Source organism: Idiotropiscis lumnitzeri, chromosome 8, assembly GCF_059441095.1.
Source record: "Idiotropiscis lumnitzeri isolate Australia: NSW breed Sydney's pygmy pipehorse chromosome 8, RoL_Ilum_1.0, whole genome shotgun sequence".
NCBI lineage: Eukaryota > Metazoa > Chordata > Actinopteri > Syngnathiformes > Syngnathidae > Idiotropiscis > Idiotropiscis lumnitzeri.
The window spans coordinates 21,878,003-21,893,743 of NC_142398.1; the positions used below are offsets into that span (position 1 = coordinate 21,878,003).

Consider the following 15,741-nt stretch of genomic DNA (forward strand, 5'->3'; position numbering starts at 1 on the left):
ATTTCCCTTGCAACAGAGGACTCATTCAAGAGAACCTGTAAAACAGATCAGCAAAATACATTTATTGACAAAAAACAAAATGTATTCATCCCTCATTTTAATTTTACACACAAAAGTATCAAAATACTTTACAGGGATTTAATCTGAATATTGTCAAATTCATTTTTGATCACTTCCCTCAGGCAATGACACTGTACAATGACAATAGACTTGCCATTAAAATTAGGTGCTCATTTAATTGTTTTTTATCTTTGCCAGGGAACGATGCATTTAAAATCATGCATAGTTTTAACTTTGTATTTAATGATATATTTGAGAATCCGCTGCATCTTATGCATTTCTGATTCCGACAAGTAACTTGCTCTCCATTAAACCTCATTGTGAGACGGGTGCTCGAATGTTGTTACACTGAATAGAATAGAATAGAAATCCCTTTATTGTCATTGTACTCAAGTGTGCAACGAGATTAGAGAGATTAGAAGATACACAGTACGACATTCATAACATGGATTATCTTGGTTAGCCCAACTTCAAAGCTTTAAAGAACATGTGTCTTACACCAAAAAATGTACAACTCATTATCAAACAAAAATCGATTGAACAAATTGGGCTTACAGAGCCCCAGTGCAACATGGGAAAGAAAACAAAACATTTTGCACCTCTCCCTTCCTTGGACATTGTCTTCTCAGGACATACTGTACTTGGTAAATTGTAGATGTCCCATTCTTAAAATTAAAATGTTGGCTCATATTTTTCTTTTTAAATCAACTTAATAAACATTCCCGTTCTGTCCTTGCTACAGTATTTAATCACCTCCTAGCGAGCTGTTTTAAGTTGCTTTCTGACATCTACAGACAACACTAACTAGCACTCAAGATGTTACATGGGGCAGACGATATTCAAAATCGAAGAGGTGAGAAAACCAGACCCCTGACAATATTGCTACATAAAGTAGAAAAAACACAAAAAAATAAGAAAAAAAAATCCTTCCTGTGATGTTAAAATATGAATTTGTGAGCTACAGTATGGACAAAGCTTTCCATCAGCCATTGCCACGAAAGTCAGTGCCAGTAGCAAATCAGGCTCCACTTCCTTTGCTAGGACACCACCCGTGCAGGCTTCATTGTAAGATTTACATTTTGTACTTTTCGCTCACATCTCTGAAGCACAAACAAAAAAACGTGGGATTTGACCACAAAAAAAGGACAGTAAAAAAGATGACACCAAAGTTATCACTGTCAGGTTATTCACACATTTCATTTGATGAAATTGGTTACTTAAAAATGTAGGAATAGGTTTAGGGTGTGCGCCACGTATCCCTAAAAAAAAAAAAAAAAAAAAGACTACCAAAGAAGAAGTGCGATTGAGCCTTTGGGCACAACCTTTTCTCTGTATGTTTCGCATCGTTAAGGCATTATCTATCCAGTATTGCTAAAAGAATAGCTAGTTAGGAGACATGAAAAGAAGGATGTCATATATTCTATATATAGAGAGAAAAACAACGGAGTGCCAATTCTCATTTAAATAAAAAAAAGATGACTAAAAAGCTCATTAAACTACTAACATGCAAAGTGCACACTTATTCAGGGAAAAGAAATTCTCAATAACAACTTCCAAATGTTTGGTTTCATCCACTTAATCTCGACAGCAACTAGAAAGAAATAAACGTCTCTGGTTTTGAATAGAGGCAAGTTGTAGGGAGGGACAAGACGCCATTTTGACAATTTAGACATCAGTAAATAACTTCAGCATCGTTAACGACAAGGTTTCCGGTGGCCGGTGTAGGTAGTAAAAAGAGTTAGCGCAAAAAAAAAATGGAAGCCACACATCAGCGTAGAAAAAGATGGCAGAAAATTTGAGGTAATCACTAGCTTAACATTGAGATGCCACTGACCACGTCGTCGTCGTCGTGACGTTTGGCTCGTCCCCATCAGGAACCGCCGTAGAAAATACGATCAAAATGAATTTTGACTGTAAGAAAAAAATCAAGTGCCTGGAAGAAATGTGAGTGCGCTGAACATAAAGGGAAGACAACATTTACAGGAAGACAAATGTGTAAGGTGGCTAACGTGAGTGGAATTCTGTCATGAATTCCCAACAGACGGAATGGAAAATCGACGCAAAGGATTCGTTAAAAGTCAGTGCTTGAGAGTATACTTCAAACCAAAAAAACCTAGACCACACCTATCAGGACGATTTAACGACTGTCCACTGGCCTAGCTAAAAAGATTAGTGCAATTTAAGAATAGACCACTGTATCCGTGATCTCGGAAAAGCTGCCTGTATAAAAAACATTAAAGAACCTCTGATAAATCAACGTCCGTACACAAAAACCTCACCCTCAAGTCCGTCCTGTTGTACATTCATTAAAGACCACAGAGTAGAAGTGACGTCCTCGTGTCACGTTGAGGTGACCTCAGTTATTCCTCAGCGACCTCTGACCGATATCTTCATTCGAAATGGTGAAGCATCATTGGGGATTTCATCCATTCTTGTCTCCACCCTTCTCTCCTGCAGCCTGAAAAAAAAATGACACAGTTAAGCTGTATCACTCACAGGCAGTGGTGGGCGGTCAAGGCCATCAAGGCCTTCTGTGCTGGCCTAACGTCATCAAGAAATCAGGATCATATTCTTCACATTGGTGTCATATTCTATCCTAATGTTGCATTTTTAGGGGAGTTTTTAATCCAATCAGAATTCCGCTAGCTCGTGTTGCCAGGCAGATTTCATAATACCAGTAGCACCCACTATTCGTCCGAGGCCTTCAGATACAATCGTGCAGGCATGGGATTTCAGATTTGATAGACAGTTGTGATAGCCAATCAGATCACGAGTTGGTTACAGTGAGCCTTCTCGCTGGCCTTATGCGGAAGGTGATGAACGCATTTTGTGATTGGATACTCAGTCGTGAGGAGGCGGTGCTATGCAGAATCAACATGCCCGAAAGTCGTAGCTGGCGACCGTTTGAAAATCGAAAATATATTCTTGTTTTTTTTTTTTTTAAACCACAATGGCCAAAGGAGGGAAAAGTGTGCATTTGACTCATTTACTGCCATTGACGGCTACAAACGTCAAAGATCCATTTTTTTTTTTTTTTTTTAACTCGGCTGGTAGTGAATGAGTTAATTGCAGATACACTTGCAAGGCCATTTTCAAGACAGACCTTTCAAGAGAAGTTAGGTTGTCCAACACTCACTCAGTACTGTGTAAGTGTCTTTCTGTAAATTATTTGTGCAGCCGTGGAGTCATAAATGATGCTATTAGGAGGGGAGTTGATTCAAGTAGGACTAAGTAGGACTTGTGAAATGCACGGGCCGCCACCGCTCACAGGCTTGTGAAGGGTGCCGTCCTGTCGACCAAAGAGGTTCCCGCCCTGGTTGCCCTGCAGGGGGCAGCCAGTCGCTGACGACAGAAGGTTGGGAGACTGGGTCAATATGGGAGGGTTTGGCGTGGACACGAGGGCTCCCGCCAGCGTGAGGCGTTGCAGCTCCCTCTGCCTCTGCTGCTGAAGCATCTGGCAAACGACCGTCCTCTGCTCCTAAGAAGACAGTCAAGTCAAATTGGGAAAGTTGGAGTTCAGCAAGGACTCACACAGTAACAATTCCTGCAAGTTGATCAACATCACTCAGACAAGCAAACTTCCTTGAGTAGCCAAAAATTTTTTAAATTGCATTTTCTTTTCCATCCCAGAAGCTGACCACTCATAAAAGTCCACCATTGCGAAAAAAACTCCTGCCTTCCCTTCTATGCTTCTCTGCTTTAATTGCTGCCCCCGTGACTCAACTCCAGATAATCGGAAGAAAATGAATGCATGGATCAAATTATTCTATGCGACCATCTGTAAATGTATCATTTGCTTGGTTGGTTTAAAATAAGACATTACAGGAGTGAAGTTCTGTGATGTGAGGAACTGCTGCTGCTCCAGAATGATCTCTTTCTGCTGCTCTGACAGGAGAGAAGACCTGAAAGATGAACAATAAAATCTGTAAGATTGAGGAGATCTGGGCACAACAAAACTGTTGCTTTGATTAGTGAAAGACGCTTTTTTCAGGGCGGATACTGATACCGATTATTAGTTGTCATGGAGGCCGATAACCAATATTTGAAGCCGGTATTCATTTGTTGGGAAAAAGTGGTAAAATGGTGTAAAATTTTGGAAAACTAAAAACTCCAAAACTTGACATAGTTTAAATACCTTTAAGGACATGCTAATTAAACAACTTTAATCATTTACAACATATTAAATCTTTTTTTTTTTAGATCTTAGAAAGTGACTCGAGCAGAAAAAGCCAACAGGCTTTCTGCTGATTGGATGTCACCCCCTGCACAAGGAACCAATCAGATGGTGCTATGGGCGGGACAATCTGCTTCTGCAGGCAGGGCCACCAGCACAGCACAGCGCAGCAAAAGAAAAAGAGCGAGAGAGAGAGAAATAAATGTGCAGCAGCGAGCCAAAATAAACCAATTTATAATTTATCGGCCTTGAAAGTTTAAAAATCATCGATCATCGGCAAAATGCCAAATATCAGCCCCGACAATCGGTCTATCACTAGCTTTGATATTCTGCCGTTTTAGTCACGTACGGGCTGGCGCTCTTGGGACGCTGAAAGCTCTGCGTCATCGTCTGGTGGTTGAGTGGAGGCGGCTGAGGGCACAGAGCAGGGAGCGTCGACTGGGAGGCACTCTGGACAGGAGAATGTATCACCCCGTTTAAAGCGCTGAGCGCCCCATTCATCAGATGAGGACTTCCTGCGAGAGATGTGTGGAGCCCGCCCGCCACAGGCTGGGTGGAGGTGCCAGCATGACCGTCACATGAACTTCGACCATTCATCGTAGATTGACTCAAGGAGGCGGGGCTTTGCTGAGGAGGAGGAGTACTCTGGAAGGAGAGGGAGGAGCTACTGCGGGACGGACTACCAGAGCGGACATCCTGGAAGATAGAAACAGAAACGAAAAGCGAATTGAGCTTTTGCTATCCGAGCTCCCTTTTGGCGTTTGTATCTCGATGCGTAATCAGTGCAGTAACGCCAAAGCAGGAAAGGACAACGATTGTATTTGTTAATATATTTGGAGAAAAGAAGAGCTTCTCACCTCAGAGGAGGTAACAAAGGAAGGGTCATTATGGAAACTGCTCTTCGACAGGGGATTCTTATTGGTGATTAGCGGGTCTGAGAAAAGAGAGGCAGAGTCAAAGGCCATTTCATCCAGCCATCCATTTTCTATAGCGCTTGACCTGATTCGGGTCAAAGGTGAGCTGGAGCCTATGCCGGCTGATTTTGGGACACCCTGGACTGGTCGCCAGCCAGTTGCAGGGCACACAGCCATTCACGCTCACACTTGTGGTCTTTAATTAGCTTTAACATGCATGTTTCTAGAATGTGGAAGGCACAGTACTCTTGAGGGGAAAAAAAAAAACAGCCATGCAAGTGCAGAAACACAGCGCCAACATTGGAAAATCGGGACCTCTCAACCATAAAATAAAAATGAATCATGAACATGATGCAGAAGGAGGACGACGAGGGAGAAGAACAAAGCAAGCGATGCATACATGAAGCGCAGGTGGATAACCGACAATAATAATAATATGTCACGTTAAAGCTAGTAAATACGTCGGCATGACAAATCTGACCTTGACTTGAGGACAGGAAAGTCATCCGGGCCGCGGTGTGCAAAGAGGCTTGGACAGAATGAGCATGAGGGAGAGGAACGGCCAGCTCTGTGTTGAGCACCTGCAGTCGCTCCCGTTTGGCTGTCAGACTGAGAATCTGGTCCTGGAGCCGCTGGTTCTCCTGCTGCAGCGAGTGAAGTGACTGGAGCATGTCTACAACTGGGAGAGACAGAAAAAAAAAGAAGACCGTCTGTCCCGCTGACAAGATTTGACACCAAATGGACTGAGATGTCGGTAGATGACATGCTCCATTACAGGGCTGCAAATAACGACTCTCTTAATCGTTGATTACAATGTTGGTTATTTTGTTAAATAATGATGAATCTGAATTTTGAAAATGTTCTACCGGAATTTACTGTAAACTATAAAGCGCACCCGCATATAAGCTGCAGCAACTCGTTTTTGGTGGGGAAAAAAAACCAAAACGATATACAAGCCACACCAGGCTATAAGCTGCAGTTTTCTATGTTGAAAAAAAAATGAGTTGTTTATTGCATGCATAGAACGATTTTGTACTGCGAATGTGCATCAAGGTACATCAACAGATTGCAAATGTATGGGTGAGTCGTTTTCAATGAAGTTACTCACTGTTGACGCCGATCTCTCCGTTGCTATGTTTCTCCAACAGGAGCTCGATGTGGGAGCTTGCCTGAGGGATGTTCTCAGGACACGCTTGAACTCCTGGACCTACTAATCCATCCCTCTGGTCAAAAAGAAGAGGAAGCGAGCTCATGGGCGACCTGCGTGCGATGGAGAGAGCAAGAGGAGGAAGTGTCGTCTTTTATTACTTGGCTTGTTAACCTGCTGCCAAATTTCTGCTTACAAAGATCACTTCTTCGATCATTTGAACACAATTTTGAAGGACAAAATATAAAAGACATACTGTGAGGAAAGACTTTCTCTCGGCGAGTTTCCTTGACATGGGAAGCGACAGTCATCTAGGTCTGACTCTGCGAAAGGGAACAAGATGTCAAAATGTAGACTGCCGCTAAGACAGTTTCCATCAATTTAGAGTACGTTTGTAATTCTATCTCTTTGTGTCACTATTCAAATAGTGGAATGGAAATAGAAAAAATGTCTGATTTGGGAAATGAAAGAACCTCTGAAGACCTCTGCCTCATACCTCGCAGTGAGGTTGGGGCTTGACTCAGTAGTGGTGGCAGTGAGGAGAGACCACCGATGAACGGTTGCGAGGAAGTCACATTGTAGGAGCTGCTCGAACTTGGATGGACCTAGAAAAGAAAAAAGCAAAAAGTTCAACATTAACAACCGCGGTCGACTGAAAACGACAACAGAAGTTACTCAGCGCTCAGATAGCGACCAATCATGGCTCATCTTCAGTGAGGCGTGATTGGTCGTTACCGGAGCCCTGAGCAAAATGGCCGCCGCCTGAGATGGTCGAAAAACGGCTCATCTCAATTTGTCGTAACTAAGAATAAAAATGAGACCTGTGGGTTTGAAACAGCGTTGCTTGATGAGAGAGCGTGGGAAGGGAGGAGTCCTGATGAGAGAGAGGTACTACACATGCCCCCAGCCAGGGACAAGGAGGTGCTGCACACCCCCCCACCCAGTGAGACCGAGGTGCTGCAGATGCCCCCGCCCAGTGAAAGAGGGTTCTTCAGGCTGGAATAAATACCTGAGCGACAAACACAGAAGGAAATGTTCTGAAGGTGTCTGTCGAGTCAAAGAAGACAAACATCTTCATTTTCCAGATTTGACAGTTACATAACACTGGTCAACACTTTTTTTCACGGAACTTTTTAATCAGAGGTACAAATGAACGTTTCTAGATTTTTTTTTTTTTTTTGCAGTGATTGCTCGGTTTTCTTTTCTCAAGCACGTCAAGTTTTAATATATAATAATAATAAATGTATCAAATGTTTATTATGTAATATGTTTATAAATGTACATGAATTAAGGGTTTGGTTCAGCAACAGGTGGAATTTTTTTCTGAAACTTCACCTCTATAAAACATGTGCAATTACACTTTAAAAAGGCATGTTCCCCGCTTAGCATCGCACCGCGCCCCCCAGCGGGGCCCGCCCCACAATTTGAGAAGCTCTGAGCTAGAGTAAAGATGCGGGCAAATTCGAGTCAAACTAGTTGGAAGAAACTTCTGAAATTGAAATTATGATTCAATTTCAATTCATCTCAAGTGAAACAGTAACTGCGAGAGTTGACAGCTCACTGAAGCTAATTCGAACGTATAAATCGACACTATTTTCCAGTTTTAGGTCAAAGAAGGAAATCCTCATGTACTGACCGCGTCAACATAAGAGTCAGTCTTAGATTCGGCGATTCTTTCACAAAACTGCTCATGTGACATTCACCAAGCATTTTCTGTCAGGCTGCAAACAAATACGCTTGAGAGCTGCACTTTTTTGCTTCACGCCGGAAACTTGAGGGCGACCACACACACCCACTCACCCGAGCCAAGCAGCAAGTTGCCACGACTTGCGGAAAAAACGCTTGCTGTGGAGGATGAGAACGACGAAGAGGAAGAGGAGGTGGTGGTGGGCAGCGACGAGGGGAAGGCGAGGGGGCTCGGGTAGAGTGAGGAGGTGAAGGTCGGAGGAGGTGCGGTGTTGTTGTTGTTGTGGTGATGATGATGATGATGATGATGATGAGCGTCCTCTTTCCTCTCTCGGTTCTTGCTTCCCCGAGGTCGGCCGGGACCGTGGCGGCTCTTTTTGTTGCCGCGGTGCCTTCTCACTTGGGTCAAAGGCGGCGGGGTCATTTTGCCCTCCTGCTCTGCTTCTTCTGGGATAGGCGGTGTGCTCAGTTGAGACAACTTGCACAATGACTTGGAAGGTTTGTAGTCTCCCGATGAGGAGATCTTGCGGATCTTACTGCTACTGCCCAGCACTGATGTGGAGGTGATGCGCATGATGGATCCAAAAGTTGAAATTGTGACCTTGTTCTCAAAAGGGCTCGCGTTTCCATCGGAGCGATCGTGACCCTGCGACCCTGCGGGAGGACCCTCGGCTGGAGTCAACGCCGGCGGCTCATGATAATTGCGATCCTCGTCTTCCTGCTCGTCCTCATCTTTGCCTTCCTCCTTGTCACCGTCCTCTTCGGCATCTTGGACGGTTGGCCTCCTGTGACGCTCTTTGCGCTCCTCGCCGCTGTGGTCGCCTCCTCCACGCTCGTGGTCACGCTCCAGACGGGAAGAGGAGGAGAACGGGTGGGAATCTGGAGCTGAAGACAGGACTCCGCCTTCGTGAGCAAGACGGAACCCATTAAACAAAATTCTCCTCTTCAAGCTTCACGATGCCAGAGGCATTTTTTTTTTCTCGCTCCTGCGAAATTGTCATTGTGATACCTGGATTGAATGGACTTGAGGAACAGGAAGAAGAAGAGCCGCTCTTGCCGCCGCTTCCCGTTTTCTTACTGTGGTGGCCATGACTGTGCGAAATCAGCTTCTTGGACTTTCCCTCACTGTCTTTGGAACTGTGGTGACTGGAAGAGAGCTTTCCCAACACACACATGTACACCAAAATTATTTGAAATTGACATTTTACTGTGGCTAGACTGATATGTTTTTTTTTTTTTTCACGGCCAATACCAAATGTTAGTTGTCAAGAAGGCTGATAAATGATATTTTGGAGTATAAGAGAAAATATTACTGAAAAATAAATAAATAAACAAATAAATAAAATACATAAAAAAATAAAAATAAAAATAATTCCCCTTCTGAAGTTCACAGTTTGAATTTGAGCGCTTAACGGCCGACAGATTTTTTCAAAAAAGGTCAGCTGATAATCAGCCCGGCCAAGAATTGATCTATCCCGATTGTACTTTATCCAACAACTCTCCTTTGACCGCGCGCTTCTTACCATGTCTAGACTGCTGGACATCACTGAAGGGACCAGGCTGTCAGGTGCCTTCTTGTGACGCTCTTTCTGACTAATCTTGTCCTTGTGACTCTGAGAAGACACGACACAGGCATCAGTTTACATTTCTTACTGGGATATCACCAAAAGCAGTCACGATTTGTTGACTAATCAGATCACATGTAAAGCACAAAATATCGGGCTGGCATGGAGCTAGCTAGCCTTTTGTAACCATCAACTTTAATTCTTTAGGCATGTGCAAAAGCAGGAAATGAAGATGATTGTACGTTCAACTTTGTAGCGTATACCAGCATTTCTGACATGATTATAAATGATGGCGCAACTTAAATTGCCGCTGATACTGCGGCCTTAACATTTTTAGCGAGAAATATTTAGTGTACTATAAATCTCTCAATAAATACAAAAAGAAGTCATCGCAAATAGATTTCACTAACACACAAAAGCGATTGTGTCTTACTAAAGCTAATCAGTTCAGTTTTCACTCATCTCGAAGGTAAGCTTTGGGAAAAAAAGGGGACGTGCTAGAATAAAGAAGTGACAGCAATTATGGAATCCACAAGCCAATTTTAGTTCAAATCAACAGAATCATTTCCCTCAACGGAATTTTACAACCAGCAGTAGCAGCGAGAGACGAGGCGGTTTTCGAGAGGAAAACAAATTGTCCCAAAAAAATAAATGCAAAACTAAATTAGTCGTCAGTCTGTTTACCTTCCTCTGCCGGTGGTGGTGGTGTTGCTTGTCCTGTGATGGCGATGTCGGGCGCCCCCGGGAATGACTGAAGGCACTACTTGCATTTTCACCGGAACGTCGTTTCTTCTGCTGTAAATAAGAAAACATTGTGGAATACTTTTTCACGGTTGAAAAGAAATGTCCATTTTATCGACTGCGATACTTGAACATGTGTATTAAAGTACATCATAATAAATAATAAATTCAACCCAGCATGAAAAATTTGAATGACAAACTACTGTCAAGTATATGGCACTGATACGCACAATGAGGAGGTACCGAAGTTCTAACGGATGGACCTCATACCATTTTGTTGTAGTGATGCTTGCAGTAGCCACAATATTTGACATTGTCTGCTTCAGGGCCTTCCTCCTCACACAGCAGGCCTGCCATCTGAGCGCTAACAGCATCATCCAGTCGGCCACACGGGAGAGGAGACAGGCAGACACACGTTACCTCGTAACATACATTTACAAGAAATTAACCTCTCTCTCGCTCTCAAGCCATCTATTCCAAGAAACTTCTATTCATGTGTTAATAACTCTTATTGATCACTGCAACGTAAGAGTCACGGTGTTTTGCGGTCACGTGCCATCATGTGAGGCATCTGTGTGTATGAACATCAAAAACAAAATGTGAAAAGTCTCATGCCCACCTACCAGGTGACATGGAAAGCCTGTCTGCAGCCTTGCCTGTTGCAGGCCATGCACGCCCCACATGCTGCTTTGCTCTCTCGGCCGTGGTCCTCACAGATGTAACACGTCTGGGGACAAGATGAGAGAGAGAGCCGACCGCTAAGACTTTTTACAAATCATTCAAACATTCTAGAATGACGCAACACCTTCGGCGTGCAGGATTGTGCATGATTACACCAAATCTAATCGGGAGGAAGTCAAAGAGAAGCCGAAAGGCCTCGGTGAGCAATCAAATGCGTTTTAGTACAGCACATGTGGATTTGCTTTTTTTTTTTTTGTGTACGGCTTTGTCCCATCAAACTGTTGACAGTAACTGTGAAAAAGGCACAGAGTTGATACACACACAAATGTTTTCAATTTTTTCTAATGCATTGGCATTTTGTCCTATCATGAATAACCTTTGTTGAAAAACTTTTTGGCTACTTTATCCTCATGCTAAGACACTGAGATGCTATTCTTTGTATATTTAGGATAGGAGTTCCTTCTGAGCTTAGCGTGTCAACACAGGTACTTCAGACGGCGCGTTGTCCAAAGTGAGGGGGGGGGGGCACAGTGGTCGGGTGAATGAGGCCGAGAAACAGGTGCAGAACAAAGGAACGGCAGGCCCTTTACCTTTTAGCCTCGGCCTCTGTTCTACCCTTTGTCCTCCAGTCTCTCCGTCTTGCTCTACCCAGCGCAGCCTCGCTTGGCTCGCTCGCCAATTTGACGCATTTTAGATTCAGTGAGACTGTCATAAAAATGACCACATCATTATGCGGTTGATTCAGTGCTTTGAATACTTCCAGGGTCGGCTTAACGTTCGGCCCCCCCATTTGGTCCCTTCTGTGTTCAGTACAAAAGTGGGGAGGCTTAATCATGGCGCAATATTCCCGCCTTGAGCAGGCTGCGTAGAAGGGGGGTTATGTTACCCTCAATGGACATCAACTTTGAAACGGAAGAAGGCTGCAGACTTTGCCGCGGCGGCGTCGTAAAAAAGAAGAGTGGCTTCTCATGTTTTCAGCAGCCACCCTAATGCTATTGAGGAATGCGGAATGCAATCGACGGCTGAATGGCTCTGACAGGAGAAACCTGCATGTAATTTACTATAGCTGACACAGTAATCTGAAACCGGCCCTCCAACACTCCTATGTGAGGATTTACATGCAAACACGGAGACTGTGTGAGCGTCCGCTCAGAAAAAATATTGATTTCTTTGTAAAGTGCAATGTTTTTAAAAAGCAGCAAAGGGAAAGTTAAAAAGGAAAAAGGAAAAGGCACGGCTCATCATCAGTGTCCTGCCTCCGCTAGGCAGATAATCTACTCGTATTCAGACTTCCTGGTAATAGTCTGTTATTATCGCCCGAAGCCGCCATCCTCGAGGCGAGGGCCACGACCATCCAAATCCCACCCCCCCAATTATTTTTTTTTTTTTTTGTCGCCCGATCATGAAGTTTGGGCTCTTGGCCAAATTGCGCGCAACACAGAGTCCTGGAATACAAAGTTATATCGAATCAATTTATGTGTAATGAATCATGTGTCCAAGTGCTGTTGCGGTTAGAGCACATAAAGGTGAAAACGATCGGCAAACATCTTCCATTTGGCCATTTGGGACGATGCGATGCTGAGGGGGGCGCGTGGGACGCTGAGGAACATGCTTTTTTCCCGCCGTACTAGAATGACGTGTAATTGCACATCCACTCCAGTAGTTGGCAGTGGCGCTCTCATGTACGCAGCGACGGTGTCGTTTTGTTTTCTTTTGCAACGAAAATGCTCTCATTTATAGTTGCGGCAGAGAGTGGATGGTGGGGTGGGGGCGCAAATTGTTTCCTTCAAGCTAGGGGGTCGTAACAGAAAATTATTGAGAAGCACTGTATTTGGCCAATGTTTGAAGGACGATTTCATTGGGTGGCCAATTAATCAGTCGGGCCCTAATTTGGACCTTTGGTTAATGAGGCCGCATTCACGGGTCCCCACCTTTGGAGCAAGCCCGGTGCTTTGATGGTGACCAAATTTGATCCAATGTGACCTGGACCGACACTTTATGCGTTCTCCAATCCGCTTCTCACCAAAGTATTTGAGGAGTTGGATTATTCGCAAAATAAATATTTGGAGAAACCCCATTCGGTTTTCCTGCAAATGGACATACCAGCAAAAACTTGTGAGCGCTGCACTAAAAACGCTTTCAATACCTTCATGTATCGCTCATGCGGAACATACTGGAGGATGATGGGTTCCATGGTGAGGACGTTGGCAAACTGCACCTCCGGTATGTACAGAGCACAAACAACGTGAGCCCAACCTGTTGGTGGCGACAACAACAGAAGATTAAGAGCATGAAAAGTCTGTTGATTTATGAGCATACAGCTTGAAGGTAAAGCGTTGGCACAAAAAAGGACCTAGACAAACATGAGTGCAATTTTACCATATGCCTCATATATTTACCTCCACTGTCTGTCCTCTTGAGAGCGCCATCTTTGTGGGGGCATAACTCACACCTCTGCGGAAGGACACCAGAAAGCTCGTCTGACTCAGTCTGTGATCTCAGAGTGAGAAGTGAAACATTTCTAATGTTGTGTGTTGGTACACTCACCACTCTTGCGGCTCTCTCCTGTGATTCACACTTACGACAGAACCACGGCCCAGTGGGCACCTGGACGATACCGTAGCATGCTGAGACACAAACACAAATAGAAATGAATTTCATTTCAGTAATATGAAAACAATTCACAACAGAAGTAATCTCAAGGTACACTTTTTTTTAAAGATGTTGTTAAAACCAGTCAGTGGACGCAAAAGCCAGGGGACACTCTGAACTGATCGCCAGGCAGTCGAAGGGTACATAATGGACACACATCCAACCATTATGTGTTCAGCTATGATTTTGTCTGCAATTAGCCATATTTCTCAAATGAGGGAGGAGGACGGAGTACCCGCAGAAATCTTACGTAACCATAAGGAGAAAATGCTCACAGAAAAAGCCCGAACCAGGACTTCACCACTAAACCTCAGAACCGTGAGGCACACAATTCTCAATTCTATTTGGCTAACTATGACTAAAAGCAAGTCTCGACCCTGCTTTTTTTTCGCGGCACTTTACGACACCTGAACGTCACATCATCTTTACCTCAAAGAAAGGTTTCCAGATTGCCCAAAATAGCCAAGCATGTGGACACAAGGCTAGGTTTTTCTTTTTTTTTTTCTAATTTGTCGTGCACCGCATGGCCGGGAGGCTCACGCATGCGCCCGCACACACCCACAGAATGCCATCAAGAGGCCATGCAGGCTCGCTGTCACCTTGCTTGGCCCTGTATGCTGTGAGACAACAAATAGCACGCCTACCAATACGCCGATTCACCTCTCGCTCTCACACGCACGCGCACATGCGCACGCGCCAACACAAGCGCTCGCACGTACAAGCAAACGCGCGCGCACACGCACACGCACACGTACGCGTACGCACGTAGGCTCCAAGCAGCGAGCGACCAGCCGCCCGCCCGCCCGCCTCCAGCCGCCGGCTCGGCCGTCACAGCTGTCCGCTACTTCCACGCTAACAGCGGCTAACGTTACCTTGATGCACGGCGACGTTGCAGCCGTGTCCATCACAGTAAACGAGCGGATTCTCAGCCCAGCCTCGCTCGTCGGAACACACGCAGCAACCACCAACCATTTCCCGCATGCTGCTCCCATATGAAGAAATGTATTTCCCCCTCTCCCGGCAGCGGCGCGGACCTCGCTTTAGGCCTGTCAAGGGGTCGTCGCGCTCTCTAGCGCCGCACTGGGCATAGTCGTGGCCCGCTTTATCGTGCGCGGTACTGGCGCAATCTCGGTGTAAGGTTCGCGGTGGTGCCGCTGCTACGTTTTTTCCGTGATGTCCTCCCAGTCCCCATAGAGGCGATGCAGTGCGCATGCTCACATCGGATCCTCCGGGTCGGGAGAAATGTCATAGCAAAAGGTAGCAGTCGCACGTTGTTATTATTTTGTTTCGTGGAGGTCTCAGCCTCCGCATTACGTCGCCGCTCGCTACAGCAGCGATTCTTCGTGTGTTTATTATCAATGGCAGTGTACACTTTTACCGTACGAGCTCATTTATGATCACAACATCCGGACATGTGGACGGCGGTATTAAAACCGCTGGATGGGTTACTTTCTGAATCACGTGTCAACAGCGCCATCTGCAGGATCGCAGCAGAATAACCAGGGAACACCACACCACAAGCGTTTTCACTATATATATATATATATATATATATATATGTATATATATATGTATATCACGTGCACATGAAGAAACAGAAGGCAAAATCAACCTGTTATGAGTGGGAAAAGATACGCGTTGTGGTTATATTTTTAAAATTGATGAGAGTGCTACTTCTCTTCAAACCTAAAGTGAGAAAAGGGAACTGTCACTGATGGATAGATAGTGTGGTGGCAGCTGGATGAAGCCGACACCCTCTTTATGAAGGCATTGAGGTGAAACCGTCAGTACTCGCATATCACATTTAGTATCAGCAACATTCCCAACATTATCTTCTCTTAACATGCCAAAAAGTGAGAATGCTTCCAGTAACCATGAGAAAAAAACTATTTCTGACTAAACTATTTGTCATCAAGTAATGTTCACCAGCATCAAAGTTAATAAAATGTACTGATCGCACACACCAAATGTGTTTCAGGAGTGAGCAAACCATCCTCTGAGGTGAGATGTCTGTCTCTCAAACTGCAGCCTTAAAAAGCTGAGACATGACCTTCAAAATTTCTTCTGATGTTTTTACATGGCAAATGTTGGGCGTCAAACACACAAAGGAGCAGGCAGTCA

The 15,741-nt window shown here is 44.6% G+C and overlaps 1 protein-coding gene across 4 annotated transcripts; it reads right to left on the reverse strand.

Annotated features, from left to right (window-relative positions):
- Positions 1-1,093: 1,093 nt before the first annotated feature.
- Positions 1,094-14,840, reverse strand: LOC148332786 (protein AF-17-like). 4 transcript variants are annotated; one of them, XM_088303556.1, is made up of 20 exons: positions 14,493-14,839; positions 13,516-13,595; positions 13,368-13,422; positions 13,115-13,224; positions 10,911-11,014; positions 10,558-10,651; positions 10,231-10,341; positions 9,505-9,594; positions 8,991-9,138; positions 8,096-8,884; positions 7,117-7,304; positions 6,792-6,900; positions 6,552-6,618; positions 6,257-6,408; positions 5,630-5,827; positions 5,092-5,168; positions 4,584-4,930; positions 3,884-3,962; positions 3,329-3,532; positions 1,094-2,518 (listed from the first exon to the last, which is right to left on the reverse strand). In XM_088303556.1, the coding sequence occupies exons 1-20, from the start codon at positions 14,830-14,832 to the stop codon at positions 2,483-2,485; spliced, it is 3,378 nt and encodes a 1,125-aa protein (XP_088159682.1). In that variant the 5' UTR covers positions 14,833-14,839; the 3' UTR covers positions 1,094-2,482. The 4 variants fall into 4 exon arrangements, with proteins under 4 accessions (XP_088159682.1, XP_088159681.1, XP_088159680.1 ...); XM_088303555.1 differs by having other exon boundaries at positions 3,329-3,538; positions 10,231-10,338; positions 14,493-14,838; XM_088303554.1 differs by having other exon boundaries at positions 3,329-3,538; positions 14,493-14,836.
- Positions 14,841-15,741: the final 901 nt, after the last annotated feature.